Source organism: Tasmannia lanceolata, unplaced genomic scaffold (assembly GCF_043159265.1).
Source record: "Tasmannia lanceolata isolate RefF3 unplaced genomic scaffold, GAP_Taslan_0.1 ptg000008l, whole genome shotgun sequence".
Taxonomy (NCBI): domain Eukaryota; kingdom Viridiplantae; phylum Streptophyta; class Magnoliopsida; order Canellales; family Winteraceae; genus Tasmannia; species Tasmannia lanceolata.
In genome coordinates this window covers 8,937,501-8,957,141 of record NW_027518685.1, presented here as the reverse complement: position 1 = coordinate 8,957,141, position 19,641 = coordinate 8,937,501, and the positions used below count along the sequence as shown (strand labels likewise).

The window sequence follows — 19,641 nt, the reverse complement described above, 5'->3', positions numbered from 1 at the left end:
ACAGAGACAATTAATAATAATAATCTAAAGAAACATCAATTCAAGATAGGGAAGTGATATTTACGCCCCTTTTCATCACTAGGGACACCTAGCGCCAGTGTACGTGGCAATCAAGGCCACTAGATTCTTCTGACATCAAGTACATTAGGCCCCCTTTAGTCATTGGTATACTGGCACCAGGTGTCCCTGGTGATGAAAAGGGGCGTAAATATCACTTCCCTTCAAGATAATAGAAAACATTAGCAAAAGAAACATGCACAGATGGTTCAATTCCATAATAGAAAACTTAGGGTCGGGCCGGGTCAGGGTACCCGAGGCATTAACCCAAAACCCAACCCGACCCGAGTCAGGGTCTAAAAAAATGAACCCTGACCTGCCCTCAAGGTTGGAAAATCCAGCCCTGACCCTGTTTGGGGTCAGGGCGGGTCAGGGCTGACAGGGCCAAACTTGCACCCCTAGGATAGACATACAATTTGGGGCCACTTGTCCTATTATCCAAACCCTTCATCTCTTAGGCATTGATATGGATGGGACATGCACCAAAATCCACTCATTGGACAATTCGAACCCTCCGATCTGTATCTGTTGAATGGACGGTTAGAAAACAAAGAAGTAAAGCTGTATATTACCGGCCACAAATTGGAAGGTTGTAACAGTTAGATGGAAGTGAATTTTGATGCATGTGCCATCCATATCAATGCCGAACAGATGAAGGTTTTGGATCATAGGACAAGTGGGCCTTACATGTACTTCTGCCTACTGTATTGGTCACTCTATGTTGCTGCACATGATCAACGGTCCTGATCATCTTTTAAAATGATCTCGTTTTCTTGAAGGAAAATGATCATGCACCGGCATGGACCCACTTCCACGTGTAAAATGATCCGGCTCCCTTCATATTGCTAGCAATCTCAAATTCCGCCCATTGTCTTGGTCTTACTCTCATCGGAGGATTCTGGACCGTTGATCGAGTATGATGAAAACATCCTAAAGATGTGCCTAAGCTGTCGATTTTTGCATGCCACAATCTTGAGATTTAGATCTCTGTTTAGAAACAGACGTGGGCCCACTGGGTTGCCCCTGTGATGGTCCATCGGATAAATGGTTTTCACCAGTGACCACCAAGTACATAAACTCCTCTTACTTTCGCTCATCAAGATGTGATCACTCATAGTCTAATGAACGGTCTAGATCACTCCTGACTTGTGCACCTAGAACACCATATAATTCCTTGTAACCATGTAAAGAAAGTCAGTTTAATCAATAAACAAATTGGGAGATTAGAAGAGATTCATTTACAAATTACAAATTCAGTACTTAATTACAAGATTTTTCAGTTTAAGCACTAGATAGGTGCATCTCTACAGGGTGAGGGTATGTCTTCTATATCTCTTTGGGCTTGAACCCATCTCCCATAAGCATTACACACAAGCCCCTTGTTTGCATGTTGGTACCAACACTCTGGAATCCTTAGCTCATCAATCAACATCCCACAAGCCTTGTTCACCAGTGCAACATCCCTTCTAGCACCGGAACGGAAGCTCGATCCCTTACCAGAGTAACCATCGACCAGATGAAGGTATGTTTCTAGGCTATGGACCCCCGGCAAATTGAACCCGCGCTTGAGATAGTGCGAAGTCCAAGTGTCGAGCTTTAGTTCCACCCCAACATGGGTGTACACATGGTCCAGTGCCCCTGTGATCTGTTTAAACTTCTCGAGGCCCTCGTTTAGAATAATCCCCGGCATCTTTGGGACAAGGTCTTGCTTAGCCACAACACGTAGGGTCTTGACCCCCATTCTATGGAGCTCATCACTAAAGGCAACATTCCCAACTCTAGGGCCCCCGAAAGAGAGGACACTGACAGGAAGATCGGGGATCGAGGCCGCGGCCTCGTAAGCATTTAGGAGAGCCAGGGCCCCACCTAGGCTATGGCCAGTTATGGTGAGGCTCACTTCTTCCCCTCTTTGTCTATATAAGCTCACAATCTTTCTCACTTCTTTCATCACTTGTTCGGAGGCACTTGACTTGTTATACCTAGTTGTTTCACTCTTTGAAGTGTAGATACTTCGGAAACCATGTTCAACCTCCACATCTCCCTCTCCAATTGGCTCCAACTTCCCTTGTATGTCCTCTAACCATTCAGAGGGCGCCACGGTCCCACGCCATGCCACAACTATATCCCTACGGCCAATCCGACGTGACTCTTCATCATCACTAACCGCAACGTATCCCATCCAATTTGAGTCCTTACTCCACGTGTCCGGTAAGAAGGACCGTTCGAGCCAACGGGGAAGTTCCACATGGGTCATGGCATAGATGTATTTAGTCACCTTGTACCCATTCTTATGCAGCCCTAATTTCTCAAATAGCCTATGGGTATTATACCTACAACTCCCACAATACTTGGAGAAGGAATCAAAGTCGAAAGCATCGTATGTTGCTTGAGCGAATTCCCCGTATTTTACAATCTCCCTTCGGAGCCAAGGATGAAGTGGGTCCAGAATGTTTTCCCAATCAGTTGAACCGTGGATCTCACGCCATTTGGCGGCGATCTCTTCCTTGGGGGATATTGTCGGAGTCATTTTCTCGCCAGTGATCAGTAGATTCCGGTCAGTGTATTGGTGGCGGTCCGTGTGTGGAGGATTATTTAGGTGAAGATGAAGGAGGTTTGTAAGTGATTGGGGGAGATTGAGATGGAGCCCACTATTCGACTTCTTTTCCTGACGTGGATCGACGGCGGTGATCGTCTGACAGGCCCAGATTCGACGGGGTGCAATTTTGTCTGAATGGACGGTGATTAATGGGTGGTGATGGATGCTTTTGAATGCTATTTCTGCCATGAAAAAAGCCCAACAAGATCTCCTGCAAATTGTGGTTTGAGAGATTAAGGTTCTCGAAACGTTTTGGATATTTTAGTTTGTACATGAAAGAAGGTATAAATAGGAGAAAGTTTGCATTTGAGAAATCTTACGTTGTAGTGGAGTTTGATTATGTCAAGAGACTAAGTACTGAAACGATAGGCCTTGATCTGGCATGAAACTACTGAAATTGCCATCTTATATTTTATGTTATTTGATGGATTGACTAAACTGACCTCGTAGTTTGCCTTTTTGAATCCAAAACAGAGTTGGAGAAGCAGGTAATTTGATCATTGCGGATCCCATATTGGTAACGTGAGTGTTGTTGCGTGTTTGACATGTTCGAGGGGTATTTAAGTTATTTCATCTTAGTTTTGAGTTTGGAAAGCAAGGACTCGGTTTGATGGTCAATTGTAGAGTTTGCCAAGCAATCATCCACCTTTCAACACGCTTAAAACTTTCAATTTACAAGAAGCAGTTTGAGTTCTCACCAAGTTGGCAAAGGGACCCAACTTGGGTCGGACGCAACCCGAACCCAATGGGTTTAACCCGATTTCAGCTCAGGTTGGGCTAGCCTTCCCTCGGGTTAGGTTGGGCTGAGTTAGGATTGAGGCCTTGGGCAACCCCACCTGAACCCTACACCGTCTCCCGAAATTTATAATGATTTTATTGAGATTTGACTCAGAACCCAAGATCCATTGTTTTTTATTTTGTTTTTTTATATTTTTGCCCCAAGCCAACCTGAACCCAACCTAACCGGATTTGGAAAATCGGGTTACATGGGTTGAGTTATGGTTGAGATATTTAAAGGCGGGTTGGATTAGGGTTGACAATCCACAGCCCAGAGTTTGAGTTGGGTTGGGTAGGGTTGAGGTAATGCTATCTCAGGTTGGGTTAGGGTTTAAGGTTGGCCTCAACCTGACCCAACCCGGTCTGAGTCGCACCCCTACATAGTTGTGGCCCTATGGATCTACATAATAAGCCTTGGGCCAATATTATAGTAAGAAAAAAAATTGTAGTAAGAAGATTATGATCTCGTGGGCTTCGGAATGCCATAAGAATACATTTGTTCTGAATGACATAAGAATAAATTTGTTTAATGATTAACATAATAGATTTGAATGTTTGTGATACATATAATTTATATATGAGGAACTCTTCCGCCGTGACCTCATTGTAATACTATGTGCCGTGCCCTCCACGTCATAGCCCCACCTTTGATTGATCCAAACCGTCCATTTAAGAGGCTGTACTTTGGATCTCCAATGGCCTGAAATGACGCCAATCATGCAATCCTAACATTATGTAATCTTTACTTTTGTTGTTGAATATGAATTATCATTTTGCTTGTAGATAGTTTTTTACTTTTCCATGTTTGGATTGTAAGAATTTTCTAGAAATTTTTGGAAATTTTTTTCCAAAAATTCTCTTTTTCCAATTATTTGATTACAAATGGAAAAAATAATAATATTTGAACCACAATAATTCAAGTCTTATTTAGAAGGGCCTTCAGTTTTATAGTGATATCCCTCTATATAAGCCATAACATTATCAGTTTCCTCTAATTCATGAAGAAGAAGGAAAAATTATGAGTCCCTGTTTGGATATCAAGAAAAATATTTCTTGCGGAAAATTTTTGGCTTCCATAATTTAGAGGGAAATGATATGGTTATGGCTTCATTACAGGGATGTAATTATAAATTGAAGGCCCCTCTAAGAAAAACTTCAACTGCGATTGTTCAAGTTATTATTTTTTTCTTTTGTAATCAAACAATGGAAAAACAAGAAATGCAGAAAAAGTTTTTCTTTTCCAAACAATTCTTGAAAGCCTAAGAATATTGTTTTCCGACTATAAATTATTTTCCTTCAATCCAAACAAGATTTAAGGTTTAGGTTTATGATTAAAAAACTATATAGATGTTAGAATTAGATGGATGGTATGGTTTTCGGTGCAGAGTAGAGATCCAAGTAAGGCTTACCATATGGACAGGTTAATTTCTCATATGAACCAAAGGTGAGACCCACTATCTTGTAGTTGGCACGTCACATTGTATTACAATGAAGTTGCACCCTACTGTTGCACGTATCAATACTTCATAGTTATACATAAAGTGGAATACTTCAGTAGGGCGCTACCCTATTATTACATAGATCTCACCTTTGGTTGATCTAGACTTCCCATCTACCATGCGCTATGTTGATTCTCCAATGGCTTAAAGAAATCAAAATAATCAAACAATCTTAGTATCTAATTAAATATGTTTTTGGTTGTTGAATGCGTTAGTAAAAAACTCTTTACCGGCAACAACCCACATTCAGTGACCAAAAATACATCTTTTTAGAGAATGAGGAAAATGATTGTGAGCTTGAAGCTCATATAGCTTATATGAGCTTGAGGGCCCAAACACATGTGGGCCCACATTGTTAGGATGATCCAAAACATTCATTTGAAAGGCCCTTACATAGATAGGATGTGTACAAAAAATCAGCTTCATAGGATCATCCTAACCCATCTAAATCTGGAGGGCAAAATGGACAGACACCGTTTGCCACAAATCTGCCAATTTTTGCCACAAATACATCTTTGTAGAGAATATAAGTATTAAAATATTAGAGAACATTAAGTATTAAAAAGTAAGTCTATCACCACCATCCAATTTTTTTTCATTCAAAAACACTTAGTTTCCCTTTTGATTATGTATGAATGGGTATTTTCTTTTGATTGTTACTAAACAAAAGGCATTTTATCTATCTTTCAAGTAATATGAGCCAAGAGATTGATAGATTTAATGAGTTTTCTTGACTATAATAGATAAGAATTTTTTCATCATGTGAAATTATCTATAAATAAGGAAGCAGAAAGTTACAAGAGATACGAATTCCTGATCCAAGCAAAGGATATAAGAGATTATAAATTTATGGAGCATTAATTATGAGAGCTCTAAATGTATATTTATGTATGGGATATGATAGGGAGATTTTTCATTATTCCTTTAATACATTTGAGGTGGCTGCTCTCTCATGCAACAGCCGCTCTGCAAAATGCCTTGTGCGATGGTCCCTAGTAAATTCCTTTATTTTTATTATTTGAATATTGTAAAAAGGTTATTGCAGTTCCCAAAAAGCTCTAAGAAGCAAATTAAAATAGAAAAGACAAGCTGTGTTTGTGCCATTATTAAAACATGGTAGTGCTAATATCAGTAGCCTTTTTTATTTTCCCTTCGTTTTGGTGGTGTTGGTTTTAGTCATAACTCACAAGTAAGCTTTCCAAAATTTCATACAGTGCTTCACCTTTGGATTCTTATGTATTTTTTGGCACATCGAAACTTTTACTAGGGGTGCAACTTGGGTTGGGCTCAACCCAAACCAAACAGGTTCAACCCGATTTTGGCTCGGGTTGGGTTGGCATTTTCTTGGGTTGGGTTGGGTTGGGTTAGGGTTGGGAAAAGCCAACCCGATTTAAATACGGGTTGGGTTAGGGTTGAGGCCTTGGCAACCCAACCTGACCCGAACATGACCTCCGCCCTCTAATTTTATCATTATTTTCTTAGGATTATGTTTTTCTTTCTTGTATTTTTCTGTTTGGCCATAGATGAACTTGATCCCAACCCGACTCAACCCCGACCCGATTTGGAGGCGGGTTGGGTTAGGGTTGCCCATCCTCAACCCGAGCCTCAGGTTGGGTCAGGTTTAGGTTGAGGGAATGCTATCTCAGGTTGGGTTAGGGTTGCCCTCAACCCGACCTGAGTTGCACCCCTAACTTTTACAGTTATTATGCACTTTGGTTGGATGAGAAGTAATTTATTGCTACTTATTTAAAATGCCTGGAAATGATATCAGCACAACCTTGTTTTTATAATCACACCAATCCATCTTGTCGTTTATTATTTAAATCGTTGCCAAGGGTTATTACATTTCCCAAAAGCTCTTACAAACCAATTGCAAAGGACACACAAGCCGAGTTTGTGCAGTTATTAAAGAATGCTTGTGCTGATATCATTTCCCTCACCAAATCTATCTATCTATCTATCTGAGCTTTTTCTATGGTGGCCAACCGTGTAACAACAAGGGCAGGAAGCCCGTCCTTGATATTTGATCCAACAGCATCCAACAACATCGCTGGTGGATCAAATATCAAGGATGGGCTTCCTGACCTTGTTGTTACATGGCCGGCCACCATATAATTTCTCATATCTATCTATATATTTATCTATCTATGATCTACATGTCTATCTATCTGTAATATATACTAAGCATATTTTTTTCGACAGTCATTCGTCTTCATCAGAGTATTTTTAACGTTTTTTGTACTTTTCAGTTTGTTTTGCTTTATTTTTACACTCCATTGTCTCTTATCCGATGGTATTCTTCTTCCAGGAATACCAAAGAAGGCTCTCTCTCTCTCTCTCTCTCTCTCTCTCTCTCTCTCTCTCTCTCGCTCTCTCTCTCTCTCTCTCTATTTTCTACCCAAAACCCATTCACAAATCTCCCTCCCTTACTTGTTTTGAGTTTCGTTATCAAGGGTATTGAGTCCTTGGTTGTTCTTGCCCTTCCTTAAACATTGTTTTAAGGATTGGGATGTGGTCTTGTTTCTTCGCTGTATCATCTTTCTTGTATTAATATTCTGGTAGGGGTCCGCCTAACCCCGGCTTACCGATAAAAATAAATAAATTTTGAAGTATAAATATTTTATAACACCAACTCTAACGCTTAAGCTTTTGGAGTAATTGGTTGTTTCACATTATACCAGAGTAAAGAGAGGCTCATGTGCCACCGATAAGCCAACCCTAAAAAAGTGGGGCCAAAGGGGAGGGAAAGTTTTGAAGTATAAATGATTAAATAATACCAACTCTAACAGCTTGAGGCTGCTATTGGAGCAATCCCGTACCTCTATAGTGTCCGCCAATGAGTGGATCACAAGCTTAAAAAACCTACTTTTCTCCGGTTGCTTTTATTTTAACCCATGTTCTTACAGAGTTTTTTATACTCATTACTTTCATAGGGAATCAGGCCTCTTGTAAGTTGTAACAGAGGAAAGTAGACGAGATAAATTGGTTTCTTACCGACTCGGCGCATCTTAGCATTTCTCGTTTACAGTTTTCTTGTCAACGTCTTACAATTTGTAATTTGAGGTCGAAAATAGGGCGATGATATTTTCACCCCCTGCAGTGCGCATTTGCCCCCCTCTTAACGTGATTTGACGTCAAAAAGCGTTAAAGTTGCCCACTGTTCACGTTATAAGGGGGGCGAGTGCGTACTGCAGAGGGGGTGGAAATATCATCTACCTCCAAATATTATAAACAGTCAATGTTCTCTCTTCCCCGTGCAACTCCCCTCAGCTCTCTGGTTCTTCTTCCCAATCTAAGGGTTTTTAGGGTTTCTTTGCCCCAAAAATTCCATCGTGCTTTTCATCGAGAAGCTCTAAATAGAAACCACGGTACGCAACTGTGCTTTTTATCCTCTGTTTCATTATCCGTTTTGATCTTGCCTTTCTTATGTTTTCTTTTTGATTTCTCTCTGTTTCAATTCAGTTGATCGTATTTTGTTCTTCTTATTCTGATCATCTGATAGATCAAAGTATTACTGCCATTCGGACTATTTTTCTCTTCAAAATTAGGTTTTTATCTGAGAATAATTGAGATCTTACTGAACATTTCTGGATTTTTGGTTTTTATTAAGGAAAGTTAGGCATATTTTTTAGAAGTCTAAGGGGCCGTTTGGATATGTGGATTTTAGAATCCGGGATTTCTTCAAATTGTAGCTAAGAGACAAGAGAAGAAGCAGACCAGCCCTCGTTCTTTACTCCGTTTTGACTTCTCACCCTTCTTTCTCTCAGCAAGAGAGTAGCAGATCCTCCCATATTTCCAGGTTTTAGAAATCTTAGGATGCAGGAGAGATTTTTAAAACCTGATTTTGTCACTTAAAATCCAAGAAACGCTGCCAGGACAGCGGCAGCAGCTTGATCATGAACCATCATTTACACTGTTTTCAAACTAAAAACCTGGATTCTAAAATCTTCGTATCCAAACGGCCCCTAAGAGTTCTTTGGAAATAATATAATAAGTTTTAATGTTCTTTCTGTTATATGGCTACTATGGGGTTTTATTCTTGCTTCAATGTCCATTGTTTTGTGTGTTGGGGCATTGCTATTGTTATTCATTGCTTTCTTGCTCGCAGAAGAAATTAAACATGTCACATTGTTATTGTATTTGTATCGGCGGTGAGGTGGAACTGAGTCTATACCTTCATGTTCATGTACGATAACAACATATAACCATGCCTTAAGTTATATATGTTGCTTTTTCTAATGACTGAGAAGTGGCACTGTAACAGAGAATAACTCATTGTGAATTTAGGATTTTGAGGTTGATTTATGCGATGCTTATTATTATTATTTTTAATAGTTGTCACTTGTCTCTGCTGGAATATTGGATGAAATTTATTAAATGTTTGAGTTCAGGTAAAATAAGAAATGAGGTTGTTGAAGGTAGCAACTTGCAGCCTGAATCAATGGGCAATGGATTTCGACTGTAATTTGCGGAACATCAAGGAATCGATATTGAGGGCTAAAGCAGAAGGGGCCACCATCAGGCTTGGACCAGAGCTTGAGGTTACTGGTTATGGTTGTGAAGATCATTTCATAGAGCCGGATACTGAAACTCATGCGTAAATTGCACCCATTTGCTTTTCTTTATTTTATATTTAACATGTTTCGCATTGAGGGTTAGAGTCATCACTCATTAAACTATTCCATTAATGCCTAATAAAAACCATGTCACTGAGGAAATTAATCGTCATTTTTGCAACAGACTTAATTCCCTTTACCTTCCCTCACCCTAGATGGGTGATATTTGCTACTACGCTACACATAGCATTGGCTCTTGATTTGAATCTTTCATGTTAAGATTGTAGTTCCGGTTAGAGTTTAAACTATAAAGTTTACGTGACCACCAATAAAAATTTTACCTAGGAAAAAATGATTTTTCTCCCTCGAAACATGCTGACCTTACACACTTATCTAGTTATCTTATAATTGCAAATGGTGAGGCATTAGTTTGATTGTCATGTAATTGGTAATCCTTGTATCTTCCAAACTTTGGTTCTTTACAGAGGGACTGTGTGGTATATATATGCTATGGCTATTTCTTCACCATTTCATACATTGATACAGCCCGACCCTGTGTACATGGGCAATATGTTACTAATTCCCTAGATTAAGGTGTCTTCAAAGTGTTACTCAGTTTGTTAATGATTTGAAGTCAGATTGGGATATTTCCTGTCTGGTTTAATTGTTGACGGTTGTGGCTACTATGTCTAGTAATGCAAGATTCTACATCCATTAGACTACCATCTGCTGTTTGTTGCATTCTTTATTGCTTGCTAGTTTTTTATATCGCTCATAAAGTCTCTGCACTTTTTCCTAAGGATATATTCTAAGGGATCCTAGTCCTTGTTGGCACTACTTGAAGCATTTCGATATGCCACCTTTGAATCCAAATGGCTACTTACCCTCTTGAGCTACTTTTAGTGAAAATCATATCCTATTTAGCTTGTTTATTCCGATGTATGAGATCCCAATATTGTCACATCCCTCACAAGCACTAGTCACTAGGCTCTGTTGGTCTAATCATTGTTTGTTGATGAACAAGTTGTTTGTGGAGGGGGGAATCTGTTTTCTAATAAGCTCAATTGCATAACTCATGTTATCCTGTTTCTTGTTAGCATAGTGACAACTGACAAGTTTATCCAACATTCTCCAATATCGCTTTTTTTTCGTGAAACTTTGATAAAAGGACAAAACCCACAAAATTTTTGGGGATTTTTAAAATATTGCGATATTCATTTTTTTATTTTTTGTGCAAAAAACATTGTGATAATTTCACAATTTTTTATTTTTTGTGCAAAAAACGTCGTGATAATTTCACAATTTTTTTTTCTTAAAATTTAAATTGTACTGTGTTTTATTTTTTCCAACTTATTCTTAACAGAGACCCAAAAATGACAAAAATATTTTGGATCTCCTGAAATATACCCTTCTCAAGAAATTCTTGTTATGCATGTTAGTCGTTAGAGCTTATGACATAATCTAAAACATAATATTATAAGTGTGACATTTATGTGGGTCAGCTACCATTTAAACCCACCTCGAGTCAATCATTTACTCTGCCAAGTCGACTCGATTTTACCTTGGCCGAGTTGTTGCCCAATTCCAAGCTTTCCTCTACTGAGTCAACAAACAACTTCTTTTACTCGCTTGAATTAATGAAATTTGACTGCATCAATCATTGACCTGCCCTTGTCGACTCGATTTTCCTTGGCTGCGTTTTTTTTTTCGAGTCCATGTTTTGAAACATTTGGGTCAACTTCTTTTATAATGGCCCCTTTGTTCCCATGTTGGATGTAAGGGGTTTCAAACACAAAGTGGATCAAATCAGTGAAATGCATTTCCCCACATTTAGGCTAGAGTTATTTGAGATTTCAAGTGTTAGAGCAGATCATACATGTTTAACTCTCATATTCATGATGGTTAATGCCATTATAGTAGTAGCAAGCCCTGGGATTAATATAGCATCCTCTGACTCTGTCTTTCTTTCCTATTCGAACTCAATGGACTTCTGGTTTCCCTTTTGTCCTCCTATAAAATTTCTTCATTGCAATTTAGAAAAAAAAAGAGAGATTCATTGGAGGTAGATTCATAGGCTCGCATACCTTTATGATACAGAAGATTCGTGTAGCTCCGACCACCTTGGTCACATGTCTTCTATTTTCTTTCTTAACAAATAAATGCCCATCATTTCAAAAAAAAAAAAGGTATAGAAGATTGTGTGAATTAATTTTGGGATTTTGTAAGTCGATCTCATATTTCTGGTCAGTTCCTTAGCATGTTAGTGCTACACATATTGGGTGGACATTCTTCCAAATGGTACTTTTACGACCCATTGATATCCTTGGTGATTCTTCACTACCTTGATTGAAGCTGTCGAATTCAGTTCGAAAATAGACCCCATGAGTTTGTCATTAGTTGCATTTTTCTTTTCTTTACTAACATTTGGGGTAATTTTCATGCAGATGGGAGTGCTTAAAAGATATTTTATCAGGTGATTGGACTGACGGCATATTATGTAGTATTGGTATGCCCGTCACACGTGGGGGTGTTCGTTACAATTGCCAGGTTTTCTGTTTGAACAGAAAGATACTTATGATCCGGCCAAAGATGAGCCTTGCGAACGGTGGAAATTATGGGGAACTTCGGTGGTTTTCAGCTTGGAAGCATAAAGACCAGCTCACAGAGTTCCAGCTCCCAAATAACATTTCTGAGGCTTCATCACAAAAAACAGTACCTTTTGGTTATGGATACATTCAGCTTCTAGATTTGTGAGTACCAACGTCCCGAGTTATATTGTTGTTAATGTGGTGATGGTCTTGATCTCTGGAGAGCTCGTTTGAGAGGCACTCCATTTGTTATTTATGACATTAAAATAAAATAAAAATAAAAATTGGGAAGAAAAAGAGAGAGAAGAGGAAAAATTTAACTTGGAACCTACAAGGCCATTCACGTCATTTGCTTGATATGTATCTGTATGTTATCTAAACCCGCAGTTTATTGGTTGTGAGTTCTTATGTTTATGGCAGCTGTCAGAAATTCAAAATGAGCAGTTTCTAAGGCACTGCAGTTTAATTAATGATAGTCTAATAGTGACAGGAAAATTTACAACTGATATGAGATTTAGGTCTTTTCTGGTGCTGATTTCTTATGTTTAGCCTTTGAAACCCTAACTCCTGTCTAATCATGACTTATGGAAGACAAGCAAGATATTAATCAGTATAAAGCTACAAGAGACTTGTCAGATTGCTATTTCTTAGTCCCGTCTCAATTGTTGAAGTTGATACCATGCAGCATTTTTTTTTTGGAAAGATAACGTTAATTTTACTACGCATAATCAGAATTTACAGAAAGCGGGGAGAAGATTTTCCCTTTGTAAAAACTACAGATTATACGGAAGAACCGAAACCATCTAACGGAAGATCCATCAGGAAACAATCAAAGAATCATCCCCTCCTGAATCCCAGAAATAACAATAGATTCCTGAATTGAAACCCCATCCTTAGCCAGAGCATCCGCCCTAGAGTTTGCAGACCTGCGACGATGCACAAATGATGGGTGAATCAGCCTGCTATTATCACGAATCGCATCCAAAGTGAAGGACAGACGCCACCGACACGGGCTGCGGTTACGTGCCCACGCAATAGCATTAGCCGAGTCCCCTTCCACGATTAACGGCCCCATGTCGTTAGCCAGGTACCACTTCAGCCCAAATAATAATGTTTTTGCCTCAGCTTCGTTCGCATCACATATCCCGATCGGACTGGAGAAGGACATAATTTCCACTCCATACTTGTTTCGAATCACCCCACTGTTACCCGCAGCCCCGGGTTACCCAAGGAGCTGCCATCAAAATTAAATTTAAGCCATCCGGTGGGTGGGGCCATCCAATTGGGGGAAAACACTTCACGCCGATCTCTCCGAGGCAATATGCAGCATTTAGTCTCTCCCTATTATTAATATCTGAGATTTAATGTTTTTTTAATGATAATAATATATGAGCTTTAATTCTTTTCTAGTCTTTGACTTTTTCATGTTGGCTCGTGCCTAATTTGGCCCACATGTCACCTCAGTCTATATAATACAAACTACAAAGAGATTGATTAGCTTCAGTTGCACAATCATGTTATCCACTTAATGATTTCACCAATCTCATCCCCCATATGCAAAACTAGCCACTGGCTAAAGATTATGAGAAACTGTTCAATTACGACCTTATAATGCAATCACAATTGCTGTTTTTGTTTCTGTTATGGTGGGGTAATTGGAGCTGTTAAAGTATAAAAGAATAAACAATGCCTTCTCCAACAGCTTAACATTTTGAAGCAAACGGTTGTTTCACATGGTATCAGAGCAAAGGTCCTGAGTTCAAACCTCCTTGATGTTAAAAATCCACATGCAATGGTCAACCCAAAAAGTGGGGCCACATGTGCCACGCGTAGGCCAACCCAAAGAAAGAGGGGCCACGCGTGAGGGGGATTGTTAAGTATAAAAGAATAAATAACGCCTTCTCCAACAGCTTAAGCTTCTGGAGTAACTGGTTGTTTCACAGGAGCTTTGTCCTGGACTTACCCTTTGGGAAGATAGTATCATTCAAAATTTTGTAGACTTTATACATAAGACACTAACTTTTTTATCCATTTTTATTAAGATGTACATCATCATTCATGCATGAATACATAATATGTATGCATGTGTTTGTGAGGGAGGCTGCATATTAACATTGTGAAAGGGAAACGGTAAGATGTACCTCCTACAAGAAGATAAAAAGTCAAAATGGCCAACCATGACACCATGCAGCACACGAACAAGATCTTCCAGTTCATTGTCTTGGGGTTCACTATTCTTTTTACAGGAATTCTGGTTGCGAAGGTGTTTCTCATTTACATGGGAGACTGCCACTTTGTTTTTAATGAGAATGTGTACTTCACTGTGAGCTCATACACAACGTCATTAGAGGAATTGTAACTCAATTTTAAGATTTCACTATTATGTCTTTGAAGCAATCGGCATGAGATTGCTTCATGCTCCTGGTCGCTTGCAATTGCATCTTTAACTATTGTCAAAATGTTTTGCGCTTCTTACACCCAAAAATTTTCAGTCATATGCTAGTATATCCATCATCTACCTTTATTCCAGTTTTGTCCTTAATATTTTTGGAACAGATTGTTGTAATTAATATTCACTCAAATTATTGTTGGGGGAAGACTTTCTTGTGGAGGATTCCTTGATTTTATAAATTTCTGTCCTTTCCGGCTCTTTTTGTGGGTCCCTAATTTTTCCTGTTTGGGATTGGGCCTGTAGCTCAATTGGCTGAGGCTTTGTTCCTCAACAATGAGGTTGTAGGTTCAGTCCCATCTTACGTACCCAGAAGAAAATAAATTTTCTATTCTGATGTGGTCAAATCATTTACACGAAAAAGTTGTCGACTTTGACCCTTCTATTGTAGTCCCTTAAATTCATTTTTTTTGCAGAAATGTAAGACTGCTGTTAAATTCAATAATGCAGTAAATTTCTTTGTCTTAATTCATTTTATGAAACTATGAAAGTTCATCTTAGAACTTTCGTAGTTATACTTTATTTAAAGATTTCTCTAGAGTTATTTTTCTAAATCATCCTGGTCTAGTCAGTTCTGATATAATTTCCATGCAATATGAATGGCTGTGGCTTCATTTTCGGTGGTGAACTATATTGAACTGGTCATTCTTACCTCTTTGATGTCATTATTTTCTTGTCACACGTCAGAGCTGTTGCTGCTGAAATCTGTGCAGAGCTTTTTATTCCTGATGGTCCACGTGTTGAACTTGCATTTAGTGGTGTTGAAGTATTTATGAATTCTAGTGGAAGTCACCACCAACTGAGAAAGCTCGGCCTTCGCCTTGATAAAATAAAAAATGCTACCCTTGAGTGTGGTGGTGTTTACATGTACAGTAATCAGCAAGGATGTGACGGTAGCCGCCTTTACTATGGTAAATCACTCCTAGTTGAAAAACCATTCCTCATTTTAGGAATAATTTTATAGTTCCATTCCTTGGAATTCTACTATAAGTATCTCAAACATTAAAAAAGTTTTATCTATGGGATATCTTGTTCTTATTCTTCTGTCCTGTTTCTAGCAATTATCATTCACCTTTTGCTTAGTGGTGTTGCTTATGTTCTACATTTACTTTTTATCTTTGTTACCTGGACAAATGTGAGATGTTTGATATTGATGCCCAGACGTAAGCACATACACCCGTATTTAATGTTTAAATCAAAGAAGGTATCCTCTTCTCTTTATTAACTTGAGAGAGATTGCGTGAAAATGACAAATAATCCCTTGGTGCAGAGTAGATGATAAAAAGACCATATTTCAACATAGAATTGGCCCTTTCAATCTCTGGAGAGAATATATACCCTCTGAAGCTTTCAAATTAGGAAATTTCTATCAATGATTTAAGGCTGTCTAATATCTTATTGATAATTCTATTCCATTGGTTGTGGTTCATCCATGGAAAAATCTGTACCTTTTTACAATACAAAGCATATAATTCACTACACCTAGGAACAATTCTGTGATTCCATGATGAATGAGTCTTTTTACTAAATGTTTTCCTTAAGGGATTGTAAAGGACTTCCTCTCTGCATTAGGGAATGGGAAAGTTGAACCTAGTTGAATGGAGTGATCCAAGCTTAAGCATGATCCAGGGGGCTTGAGTAAAGTCTGCCTCAATAACAACCTTTTCTCGCAGATCTGAGTTCTACAGGCTTCCTCACCTGCCAATTTTAATAGATGCATAAGAGAAACTATAGACTTTCAACTGCAAAAAAAGCTACAGACTTTCAAGCCCTAGGCTATGGCTTTCATACGGTAATATTTTCAATTAGAGGAAAACTCAAATGTTTTTACATGAGGACTTTATATTACTACACTATTACAACAGTTATTTACCCTTTTTTCCATATTTTTTGGGGCATGTATCCTTATGTATTTCAGTTATTTACCTGTCCAATTTGAGTTCCTCTGAGATTTTAATTTCCCGCCATTGAAGATAGGACCGCCTTATTCTGGATTTTGTCTGTTTGCTTGGGCTTCGACTCCAGATATACTTGTTGCTTTCCTTGCACGAATCTATTGTAATCAGGTTTAGTAGATGCACAAGAAAAGCCTCAGACCCTCAAGCCCCTAGGCATTTCTTTAATGCCATGATATTTGCGATTATAGGAGGAAAACCCAATTGTTTTTACGTGAGGCCTGAATCTCCCTCAAAATAACACCCCCGCCCCTTACGGAAACTAAATGTTACCAATCACCAAAGAAGCAGCTTAACTATTCATTTTTTTTTCTTGTGTTAATGAACCATGAAAACAGTTATTTACCCCTTTTCCCAAGGTTCTGAAAATCGGAATCGAATCATAAATCGTAACAGGGTTTGAATCGTAATTGGAAGATTTTTCTAGATTTATATATAAAAATGATAAATTTTTTTTTTTTTGATAAAGAACAAAGACCATTCAAAAATAAAATAAAAAGTCAAAATAAGAATAAAATGAGTAATTATCTATTTTTTATTAAAAATTACTAAATTAAATATAAAATTCTATGATTAGTAATCCAAACTTGCGGCTGGTATTGGTAGAAGTAGGAAGCATGCGAAATCCACATTGAGTCGGAAAAGTACCAAACTTCGCCGAAACGTTTTGGAAATTTTGGCCGAAACGTTTCGTTTCGGTGAAATTTTTACAAGATTTCATCCGAAATTTCGTACCGAAACCGAAACGTTTCGGTTTCGCTGATGACCGAAACCGAGATTTAAAACCTTGGTAGGAAGGATGAAGAGGAGATGGAAAGAAGAGGAGAAAAGGAGTAGAAGAATAAAGTTTTTAGGTTATAATTTGCCGTGGAGGGTTTATATATGATTTATTTCTAATCGTAAAGGGCCCATCACAAAAAATAAGTGAACAGAAAGAATCGTAAAAAATCATAAAAATCATACTTGAATTATACAATTTTAACGAAAAACAATTCTCCCTTTTGATTTGAATCGTTCAACCCTTGATTCGATTTGAATCATACGATTTTAACAACATGGTCTTTTCCATATTTCTTGGGCATGCATCTTTTTATATTTCAGTTATTTACCTGTCTCGTATGACTGTCACAGAAACTTTCATCGCTGATCATTGAATATAGAACACACCTTATTCTGGATTCTATCGGTTTGGTAATTATGCTTCAACTCAATAAATTCTCATTCTTTCCCTTTATAATAAGCTATTGTATGTGGTACATATAAGGAATTCTCATTTTAAGTTCATTTGGCTTCTTAAATTTGGGCGAATCTATCCTATTTTAGATATATAATTGTAAGGGAGTAATATTAAAAAATAAAAAATAAAAAATTGTAAGGGAATTTAATAAAAATGTTTAATGTGGCTATTTGGATGAAAGGTGAATAAATTTTTTCGTTGTTTTTTCCTCTTGAGAAATTCACAAAAACTCAGTATTTGTCTTGCTTGTAGAGCTACAGAGGTTCCACTGAATGTTGCTTGCAGTATGGAACAATTGAACTACTGGGTTCATTTTTGAATTTTTATATATTGCTTTCTTGTATGATTTATTTACGTACATTTTTGTTTTGGAAGCAATTGACATCGTCTAAGAAAGAATGCATCATTTTTGGGACACTGCATGGAACTGGATCAAGCAAATTGATTACATCAGTTTTATATGATTTTGTTCTGTGGTTTAGCACTCCTAAAGAAACTAATTCATATTTAAAACAGAATAGGTTATTCTATTCCCCAATATGATGTGATCAATATATATTTGGGGCAGATGGATGTTCTTGCATTGCTGTAAATGGAGATGTGGTTGCTCAAGGATCACAATTTTCCTTGAAGGATGTTGAGGTTTTAACTGCCCAAATAGACGTAGATGCTGTAAGCATTTTTTTTCTTTCATATTCTTAAACTTTGTATTCTTGGTGGGAGTAACAATTGGAGAAGATTTTTGTCTTTTCCCCCCTTTAAGATGGCCTCCATATCTGGTATAAATTCATCTATATCATTGGTGGGTGATGGGGAGTTAACAATAAATACCAGTACGAGATTTGATTGCGTTTGTGTATTTTTACTTTGTTCTTCTGATGTGTCTAGGGTGCATGAAAATGCAACATGAACACAAACAAGTGTATGAACTATGAACCGAGCAATTTTCACACAACTTCTAGTGAGGATTTTCTTAAATGATGAATTAGCAAACATATCTGGCAGAGGGATTAAACTGCAGGTATTTGGAAAAAAAAAAATTTGATGAAGCGACTACATTGCGTATTTATTGAGATAGAAACAGTAACCATGCCGTTTTTATTCCTGCACAGAATGCAAAGAAATCTTATGATTTGCAAATAGGAAACTTCTGCGATCGTGAACTGATGATAGTTGCATTCTAGATCTCTGATAAACTGGCAAAGTTAGAATACTCTCTAGCCATATCTAAGATCTCATCATTGTTGTGGTGGATACCCTTGCCATGGAGGGTATTCTCATATCAGACTTGTGTATCAGACAATCACCTCTCTTGGAATTGGTTTATTTCTATTTTCAGTAAAACTGTTACTTATTTGAAAAGTTGGAAAGAAACTGCAGCAAGAAAGATGTTTCAATTCTCAAGCTTATCTCACAATATATATATAGAGGAAACTGTTGGTGAGCTAGCTTGCCCAATCACATGGGTCCCACATTTTGGGGAGTGATCCAAACCATTCATTTGCAAGGCCTTATCATAGATAGGGGGTGTACCAAAAATCAGCTCCATAGGATCATCCTAACCCCTCCATTTGTGGAGGACAAAATGGGGCAGATTTGTGTCTGTCCATTTTTGTCCTCCACAAATGGAGGGGTTAGGATGATCCTATGGAGCTGATTTTTGGTACACCCCCCATCTATGTAAGGGACTTTCAAATGAATGGTTTGGATCATCCTAACAAAGTGGGCCCCCATGTGATTGGGCAAGCTAGCTCACCATAAGTTTGGTGACCTTAAGCTCACCAACAGTTTCCTCATATATATATATATATATATATATATATATATATATGAGGAAAGGGTTCCTGCTAACATTAGCAGCTAGCTTAGCTGCTAACGTTAGAGTAAAACAAGGGTGGGCCACATTGTTGGGCTGATCCTAAGCATT

The 19,641-nt window shown here is 38.1% G+C and overlaps 2 protein-coding genes across 3 annotated transcripts in view; one reads left to right on the top strand and one right to left on the bottom strand.

Moving 5' to 3' along the window:
- Window positions 1-1,299: 1,299 nt before the first annotated feature.
- On the bottom strand, window positions 1,300-2,896 carry DLAH (alpha/beta-Hydrolases superfamily protein). The gene has a single exon (XM_077386125.1). The coding sequence runs from the start codon at window positions 2,840-2,842 to the stop codon at window positions 1,346-1,348; it is 1,497 nt and encodes a 498-aa protein (XP_077242240.1). The 5' UTR covers window positions 2,843-2,896; the 3' UTR covers window positions 1,300-1,345.
- A 5,024-nt stretch (window positions 2,897-7,920) lies between these two features.
- LOC143884248 (glutamine-dependent NAD(+) synthetase-like) overlaps window positions 7,921-19,641 on the top strand; it is a 33,908-nt gene continuing 22,187 nt past the window's right edge. Inside the window, exons 1-5 of one of the 2 annotated variants that reach the window (XM_077387713.1) lie at window positions 7,921-8,297; window positions 9,321-9,526; window positions 11,930-12,235; window positions 15,210-15,433; window positions 18,283-18,386. In XM_077387713.1, coding sequence (XP_077243828.1) covers window positions 9,333-9,526; window positions 11,930-12,235; window positions 15,210-15,433; window positions 18,283-18,386 — 828 coding nt within the window. In that variant the 5' untranslated portion in view covers window positions 7,921-8,297; window positions 9,321-9,332. The remainder of the gene's footprint in view (window positions 8,298-9,320; window positions 9,527-11,929; window positions 12,236-15,209; window positions 15,434-18,282; window positions 18,387-19,641) is intronic. The other variant, XM_077387712.1, reaches the window with a different exon arrangement.